Here is a 9,223-nt window from a genome sequence, read left to right as displayed (position 1 = left end):
TACATGTGGCAGAAAAGTTCTGTTTAGTTTTCGATTAGTTTAATAGGCATCACAAACGCAGTGCTTCTTTGCATTTACCATGGGTTGGAAAATTAAGCTCTTGATAATAATAAATTACATTAAAGTGTTAACAATCATCAGAATAAACTTGACAAACAAATAAATATAAATGTACCATTTATTGACAAATAATTAAATCAAGTAATCAGCATGCAGACAATACAAATAAATACAGCTTTCTTGATTTTCGAGGTAAAATGTCAATATAACAAGCATGACGTTTCTTTTCTTTTTAATAGAAATCAAAAAAGAAGCCAGAAACATAAGGCTACTGATATATTTTTTTATCTAATTATTTAATATTGTGTCATTCCTGATATGTGATTTTCTAATTGCATAACAATATGCAAACTATTAACACAGAGGTATTTTTATGCCCTGGTGCTGTGTGCTGTAAAAAAAAAAAAAAAACATTGGAAATGTGTTTGACATAACTATGGTCATCGCTCTGGCCCTGCCCTTTTTACATCAGCCACAGAGAGACGCTGTAGCACAACCTCCGTGTTCAATTCACACTCCTTTGTCTTAAAAGCTACACTGAGATACCAGTCCAGAGTTTCAGAATCCAGTGAAGGGTCGATAGTTTTGAAGGCAGTCCTGAGATGCTCTGCGTCCACTTCCCTACATTGATGACACACAAAACAGGACACAACTATGACAATACAGGATTCATTTGATGTGGCTTTACTCCAATATACAGTATCTAATAATGCATTTCATTTTGTAAACAGTTGATGGATGATATCTCACCCTTTGCCTTCAAGTTGCACTCTCAGCTCGCTGATGTACTGGAGTCTCTCAGCGGTAGCTTGTTTTTTAACTAGACTCAGGAATTCTTTGTGTCTTCCATCTGTGTCCTGGAGTGGAAAAAACATGCACACAAAACATGATGTTGTTCTAACATATTAATATATACAGAACCATTCAAAAGTTTGGGCACAGTAAGTTTTTTTTTATGAAAAGAAATATGTAGCGACTTCATTTAATTGATCAAAAGTGACTTGAGCAGAAAATCTGCATATTACAATGATTTCTGAAGGATCATGTGACACTGAAGACTAGAGAAATAGCTGCTGTAAATTCAGCTTTGCATCACAGGAATAAATTACATTAATATTAATTATATAAATAATAAACTAAAATAAAAACAGTTATTTTAAATTGTCACCGTTTTTTACAATATTACTGTTTATGCTGTATTTTTGAACATATAAATGCAACCTTGGTGTGCATAAGAGGGCTTACCAACCTCAAAGTTTTGAATGGTAGTGTACATATTTTCTTGTTCTTAGCCAAAGAAAATCCAAACTGACCTCTGTATAAAGTGTCTGATAAGAAATGCGCACTCCATTACTCCTTAGCTCTCTCTGAGCCGTCATCAGCAGCTCCTCTATGTCCTGATCTGACTTCAGGGGGAAAGCCTTCTTCAATGCCTCACTGATAATCAGCACACATATTAGAATAATCACATGACAATCATATATATTTCTACTGAAGACATATGAGTTGTCACTCACCTAAATTCTAAGACAGTTAGTGATCCGCACTGTGTTATATCACTTTGAATAAAAACCTTGAGCAAGTGAGACAGCAGCTGTGTCTGTCCATGGTAGATACTCTCATCAACCTGCCACAAAATGACACTCAATTATTATACAGCAAATCTCGGCAAAATTCGGGATAGTTTTGGAGGCCTCTATTAAATACAGCAGCTGCAAAACCTGCTTTCAATGGACTTTTTCAGTATGGCAAATGGTTGTAACTTAGATTAAGATTTAGATTAGATTATCAAACCTTCCCAGTCAAGATGTCATTGAAAAGGCAGATGAAATCATCTTTAAGATTGTTTTGGATGCTTTCCATCAAGCTGTAAGCCCACTCTCCGGACTTATCCTTATATTGTTCCACAAGATAGCTGTGAAGAAACACCTGCAGATCTCTGGAGTAATCATTCTTCATTGAGGAAAAATGTGTGGAGAAATACAGTTATAAATACTCAACTATTGAATGTTTAAACAAATCAAGATAGGATATTAGTATGCCATACCTTTTCATTCTCTGTAGTTTTGTTCCTCCAGATATCTTTTATAACTCTGATAACATCTGTTTTCTTGAGCTTAAGATTCTTAATTGTCCCCTCATATTGAAGATAAATGGGGACGTCACTGGATGTGCCCTGTCAAAACAATTATAATATCCAGTTGGGCCCAAAGTCAGTCACAACAAGCATATTGTAAATCAGAGTATTTACGCTTAAAGCATTAATGCTACAAATGCTTTATATATCTATATATATACTATATATATATAGATGTCAGGAACACTTACAAGTCCAGTAAAGAACTCATTCTGTCCATTCATCTCCTGCAGCAAGATCTCCAGCTTCTTTTGGCTGGACTGACCTTCAAAAAGCTCTTTACATCGCTCAATTCCTCCGAGTATGTCTATAAAATACATTACATAATCAACATCTAAAACATATGCTCAACAAATGTGCTATATATAGAAGAGAAACTTGGTGAAAGCCTTATGGAAGATTCAGATACTGATACCTGAACATTGTTCCCAGTTTGGTCTGGGAGTTGTTACAATGTGTTTGTTATCAGAGCCATGTTGCAGCACCGACTGATTAGAGGGTAACACAGCAGGTGCTGACTGTAGATTAGAAGAATGTTAAGTAATCAGATAAGTTTATGATTATTTATTTATCATTATAGACCTCTTTGAATCCTTCCAGCTCACAGTTTCGCTGTATAACTACCTGGCGATGAACCTCAAGCAGTGTGTCATATTCAGACTTCATCTGGTCAAAGTCTGTTTGTAAGGTTTCCAGCTGAAACAAGGAAAGAAATCATATTAAATATTATTGTCAAATGATTATTAGTATCACTCTACCTCTAGAGTTGATGTTTATGAGTCATTCGTTTGGATGTAACAAGTTTGGGGTTGCTCACGAAAGGTGCATTTATTTGATCAAAATACAGTAAAAACAGTAATAAGGAAAAAATATTATTACAATTTAAAACGGTTTTCTATTTTAATGTATTTTAAATGTAATTTATTACTTTGATGGCAAAGCTGAATTTTCAGCATCATTACTCCAGTCTTCAGTGTCACATGATCCTTCAGAAATCATTCTAATTTGCTGCTCAAAAAACATTTCTTATTATTCATACTGGTTATAATTTTTGTGAAAATCATGATACATCTTTTCAGGATTATTTGATGAATAGAAAGTTAAAGAAACTGCTTTTTTTTTTTTAAACAAAAATATTTTATAATTGAAAATAAAAATAATTCTCCATACCTTTATTAGAGTCTCCTCATGCATACGATTCAGGTTATCCCAGTCCCGTCGAGGGACCACATCACTGTATTCTGCTTCCAGGCGGTTGAGCTCAACCTGAGCTTTGGTAAGATCCTCTCTACACACCTGCAAAGCCATTTTCACCACCATAGGATCCTCAGATTCCACCTCTGAGAGGAACAAGCAGAGTCAAACCTCCTCCTTACAACTCAACCCTCAATCTCTACCCACTCCTTCCAAAAACAAGATATTCCAATAAAACACACTCTAAAGTCAGACATTTTCTTACCATAGAAGCTACTCTGGTTCTAGTAGACTGGTAGAGGCTCTATTCTGCTCTCACTCCTGGCAATCAAACCTCTGTGCCCAGCTAACATTCAACATCTTACATTAATCTGACATCACAACTCTGCTATGCTTCCTCCACTGGCTCCTTATTCTCTTAAAGGGATAGTTCACTTTGAAATTAAATTTTGGTATGTTTTAGCTTACCTCAAGGGCATCCAAGATGTAGGTGTCTTTTTTTCCGCAGTAGTTTCAATTTTGATATTTTTAGGTCAAACCGTTCTTGTCTGTCAGTCATATAATGCAGGTATATGGTCACTGTCTGAAAGAGCATGCACAGAGTCCAAATTAAACAATTCCCCATCAAAAGTACACATTGATGGCCTAAGACACGAAACGAGTGGTTTATGTTGATAAATCAACATTTTTGTTAAAAACGATCAGTATTTATATCGTTTTTAGCTCTTATACACAGCCACGTCCAAGTGATCTGAGGGCGCGCGCGCATCCTGGTGTGTGACGTATACGCAGACTGGTGCATAGATATATACACCAGATGTTGCCTTGTCTACGGCATTTCATTGGAACGAATGTCTTTAATGCGACATCTAGTGTATATATATCTATGCACCATTCTGCGTACACGTCACACACCAGGATGCGCGCGCGCCCTCAGATCACTTGGACGTGGCTGTGTATAAGAGGTAAAAACGATATAAATACTGATCGTTTTCTAACATAAACCGCTCGTTTCGTGTCTTAGGCCATCAATGTGTACTTACGATGGGCAATTGTTTAATTTGGACGATGGGGAATTGTTTTAATTTGGACTCTGTGCATGCTCTTTGAGACAGTGACCACAGACCTGCATTCAATGACTGACAGACAAGAACGGTTTGACCTAAAAATATCAAAATTGAAACTACTGCGGAAAAAAAGACACCTACATCTTGGATGCCCTTGAGGTAAGCTAAAACATACCAAAATTTAATTTCAAAGTGAACTATCCCTTTAAAGTCATACACTCAATTCAGCAGTAATTGTTTTGTTTCCATGTTTATTTTTTTTTCAGACTGTACTAATGATCATCATCATCATCACCATCATCATTGGTGTGACCTTCATTATAACCTTCATTATTATCAACACGTTCAGTATCTTGAGTACAGCGCATTGTGCTGATTGTGGTGATGAGCAGCTTTCGTGCATCCCGTTCATCCCTGTATAGCTGATACTGGGAGGCCAGATCCTCTTTTAGACGATCAACCTGTGGAAGAGATAAGAAGCACATGAGTTTGTTTCATAATCTCAACAATTTGCATATCTTTTAAACGTACTCTTAAAAAACTTAAACTAGCTTAAGTTTAAATTGAAGTACTAAAATTACTTAAAGTTAAATAGAAATATAAAAAAAAATAATACAACTAAATTAACTAATATAAATTACAAAGCACATAACAAAATCATAAAATTTTAACCTAATTCAAATTACAAAAAATACAACTGGCTTGTTTGAATCCCCCCCCCCCCCCCTTTTTTTTTCACTCTCCTCTCCCAAATTTGTATATGAATGACCTGCACCACTTGAAATGTAAATCACTGGCCCACCGTTTGGCCCTGACAAGCATCTGCTGTAAACATCCAATAGATTTCAATTCATTTCAAACTGTGTTCAAATGTTAATAAGATAAACATAATATGCGAGAAACCACAACATAATATGATTAGTTTGCTAATAGACCATGAGATGATATAATTAATAAAAATAAAATAAGCTTTCCTCTCTTGTAGCCTATTGAAAGTTCATTCTAGTTATTAACCGATATGTTTTTAACCATGCAGAATACGAATATTCGGAGCGAGCTACAAAGCTTGTCTGAAATAATCCAATGTTGATTTCTACAAAAGGCCAGAAATAATAAACTGTAAAAACATTCCAGCTCCACCTGAATCTGCAGAGCACTCTGTTGTCCTCTCATACTCTTAACGACGTGCTGCAGTCGCTGACACTCTTGCTTCAGATTTCGGATCTCATCTCTTTCCTGCACTTTCAGATCCAGAATCCTCTTCTCACACTGTTCCGACACAAGCACTAGCTTTGCCCGCAGTGGTAGCAGATCCCGAATCTGTTCACGAAGATGCGCTGTGAGAGACATTAACAAGTTCATCTCAACTATATTCTTCCACATTAATCACTACTGACCCATTCAGTCCCATTAGCATTTCATTTTATGTTATTTATTTACTTTATTTTATGAATTAGATTTCCTCTATTTTACATTTGCAGCAGATTATAGTACTGAGGGTGATCAGGATCACTTTTACACATTTACACAAATAATAAAAAGATTGTACATACCTAATGTGATGTCATACTCATTTTTGATGGCAGACAAAATAGGCTTATAGGTTTTAAATTCTTCAATTAAATAGCCAAAGACCTCCTGATAAACCTTCATAATGCAGGGGAAAAAGCAGAAGAAAAAAATTCTTAAATACTATGCCACATAAACATATACACATATGTATGTATGTATATATGTATATATATTCAGAAATATGCATTAAACAAAGGTGATGGTTAAGACTTAAATTCTACTTCAAATAAATGCTGTTTTTGAGTTTTTCATCATTAAGCTATTCATCAAAGACTCCAAAAGAAAAAAATGATCACAATTTTAAAATGAAGCAGCACAGCTGTTTTCAACATTGATAATAATAACCCAATAATAATTTTTCTTGAGCACCAAATCAGCATATTAGAATGATTTCTGAAGGATCATGTGACACTGAAGATTAGAGTAATGATGCTGAAAATTCAGCTTTGCCATCATGAATTTCATTTTAAAATAGAAAAGTTAAGATTTTATACAATATTTCACAATATTACTGTTTTTGTCAAACAAATGCAGCTTTGGTTAGAATAAAATAAAGTTAGCACAAGATACTAATGCAAAGTGGGATATAAACCTGCAGTCGGAGCTCTTGGACTTTGGGGCTGTGTGTGTCTAAAGCTTCTAAATCTCTCTTGAGATGACACTCCAGTTGCTCTAAGAAACGAGGCTTGGCAAGAGATCTGCAGCACATTAATTAGACGTTGGTATTCAGAATAGACATGGAAAAGATCAATAAGATGACTAAGTTTCAAAACTATATTTTATACTTTATTTAAAACTATTCTATAAAGTTGTAACACTACTACATTGCTAAAAATTAACACTGAGAAGGCTATGTGTTGTACTATACCCATGAAGTATTTTTTCTTTAGGCTTTTGGACAATCTGATAGGTGGCATCAGCAGGCCGGGATGAATGGTCACTGGAGGTTTCCCTCCCTTTGGTCTGGGGGGAAATGAGAGTGATCCAGCATTATTGGGCATTTGATGGTGGAGTCAAACAATACAAAATAAATATCTATTTTTAGGACTGATAAACCAAATATATGTTCCTAAATCCAAGTCACACTTTATTTATTTACTGTAAACGGTTAACAGTATAGATCCACATAAGTCAGCTAGCTATAATATTGTTTTTTGTGATTAAAATAGTGCTGTCAAATCGATTAATCGCATCTAACATAAATGTTTGTAAATTTATAATATATATATGTATATTTAAGTTCAGTAATTTCACTTAAATGGCAATGAAAATTGAACTTAAATATACGAGCTTGATCAAAATGATCATTCTAGAAGAAAATTTCAGATGGCACTTAGAGGCTTTTGCATCTGAACTCTTCATATGAATAATATATATATATATATATATATATATATATATATATATATATATATATATATATATATATATATATATACCCGCGGTGTATGTAGATAGAAATGACTCATTCTAAGATAATAAAAACATTTTAGTAAAGACAATTAAGTAAGGTCTTTAATACACCACTGAAAGCATAGTTATTGCATTTCAGTCAACAGATCCTCCTAAATATTAGGCCTACACAATTCACCTTTAATCGATTTGACAGCTCTAGTTAAAAAAATGAAACCAGGAGGTTTATAACTTACTTTTATAAACTTTGTCCTAAACATTCTGCCAGTAATGTCCCTCTGCTATTGCTGTCATCATTACACGGAAAGTGAGACAACATATCAGAAGACAGACAGTTTCAACTAAGTTAGTCGATATGTCAAGCAACAGGAGATACTTCATCCAAACGATTTTTAAACAAAAATTTAGATATTACATTGAATATATGAACCTTTGTCACACTGCTGGACTATTAACTGAACTTCACAAAATAATAAAAGGTGATTAAAATAGAGAATAACGTGGGGAAATGGTCATTATTAACATATACAACTTCCTTCAAACTTATATATGTATTTAAATCAAATATTTTGATGTACAAACATGCTGTATTGGTCATTTAACGTTAATAGCTGTTTTCCACTTTACTTCTGACTTGTTTGTATTGTAGGCAATCGTTTCTAGTTCAGTGAACTAAGCGACATTAACGATTCTAAAATCTCCTTATATCTTGCCTTTAAAAGTGTAACAACGGTGGCAACTGTAATTCTTTCAGTGACATTTGGACGAATAAATAGCTTTATAATATTCCACAGCAGATTTATCAGCGTACATCCAACTGAAACTTCAGCGGCGTGGCATTGTTGTTGTTTGACAGGTGGTTGCCATGATACCGAAGGACCCTTGAAAAGACCTTCCATGTATAGCTGTTCACGGCATGCCTTTATGAAAAACAACTCGCCTTGTCGTCTAAAACATCATATGGGTTGCATTAAATTCACGTGTATATGTTCAAATAAATTACGTTTTTTGTTAAATGTTTTGAATGTTAGAATGCTCTGTTATGATTTAACAATCGTCTTTTTTCCTCTTAGCAGTAAACGCCAGGGCTACTGGATTACACCACCGAGTGTCTTGTTTTTCTTAGACAAGCGTCTGTTTTTTAGACTCAACTTGTTGAACAAAATGTCTTGATCAGTGACCGTAGGGTTAGAAGTGACCTTTGCTTTTGAATATAACGAACTTGCTTTTAACTGTAAACTTTACTGAACATGTCATAAAATTAGCATTTTCAATTAAAAAAAAACATTATTCTTTAAAACATGATATAATTATTTTGAAAACTTTTCAAAACTAATGTAATGCATATGTTTGAGTCATGAACCATGTTTTAACGAGTTTCAGTTGTTAAATACATTTTCAAAGTGTTTAAATTCATTTGTTGACTGTTTTTATGTCAGGCGGTACAGCCAAATATGGATATATACTGTAGTTGTACCACCTGACAGGGAAAGTGTACCAACCTAAAACTTGAAATGAGCAGTTTTTACCAGTATTTTTGAGAGAGATCTACAAACCTTTTCACTCTGCCACAAGGATCAGTTGGGCTCCTCTGGATGATGCATTTTCATGTTTACTGTTATTACCTTCACAATTCATAATAAAAGAGCCATGTTTGCAGTTGTGCCACTCTGACATAATTTGAGCTAGACAAAAGTTTTTCAACTATCTCAACATCTTTAAAACTACTGAAATTTATAAAACTTTTCTAAATGAAAGGATCAAAACCTAAAATGATGCT

At 34.3% G+C, this 9,223-nt stretch overlaps 1 protein-coding gene across 2 annotated transcripts; it reads right to left on the bottom strand.

Annotated features, from left to right (window-relative positions):
- Positions 1-161: 161 nt before the first annotated feature.
- tsnaxip1 (translin-associated factor X interacting protein 1) lies at positions 162-9,223 on the bottom strand. Of its 2 annotated transcripts, none has more exons than XM_081372169.1 (17): positions 8,157-8,316; positions 7,680-7,730; positions 6,899-6,993; positions 6,623-6,728; positions 6,012-6,105; positions 5,599-5,795; positions 4,784-4,919; positions 3,368-3,537; positions 2,822-2,893; positions 2,613-2,715; positions 2,389-2,504; positions 2,108-2,236; positions 1,855-2,013; positions 1,578-1,687; positions 1,374-1,497; positions 811-917; positions 162-681 (listed from the first exon to the last, which is right to left on the bottom strand). In XM_081372169.1, the coding sequence occupies exons 2-17, from the start codon at positions 7,701-7,703 to the stop codon at positions 501-503; spliced, it is 1,923 nt and encodes a 640-aa protein (XP_081228295.1). In that variant the 5' UTR covers positions 7,704-7,730; positions 8,157-8,316; the 3' UTR covers positions 162-500. The 2 variants fall into 2 exon arrangements, with proteins under 2 accessions (XP_081228295.1, XP_081228296.1); XM_081372170.1 differs by lacking the exon at positions 8,157-8,316 and adding an exon at positions 9,000-9,223 and having other exon boundaries at positions 166-681.

The sequence above is a fragment of the Scardinius erythrophthalmus genome (genome assembly GCF_964197995.2).
Source record: "Scardinius erythrophthalmus genome assembly, chromosome: 8".
NCBI classification, from domain to species: domain Eukaryota; kingdom Metazoa; phylum Chordata; class Actinopteri; order Cypriniformes; family Leuciscidae; genus Scardinius; species Scardinius erythrophthalmus.
The sequence above is the reverse complement of the archived record's forward strand: the minus strand, read 5'-3'. Positions and strand labels throughout refer to the sequence as shown.

What these genes read in the sequence shown, in the direction of transcription:
- tsnaxip1 (XM_081372170.1), bottom strand. Translation starts at nt 7,703, where the DNA reads ATGTTTAGGACAAAGTTTATAAAA. An exon ending in AAACTGGGAACAATGTTCAG is followed by an intron (nt 2,505 to 2,612) that starts GTATCAGTATCT and finishes TGTATTTTATAG; the next exon opens with ACATACTCGGAGGAATTGAG. An exon ending in CTAACTGTCTTAGAATTTAG is followed by an intron (nt 1,498 to 1,577) that starts GTGAGTGACAAC and finishes GCTGATTATCAG; the next exon opens with TGAGGCATTGAAGAAGGCTT.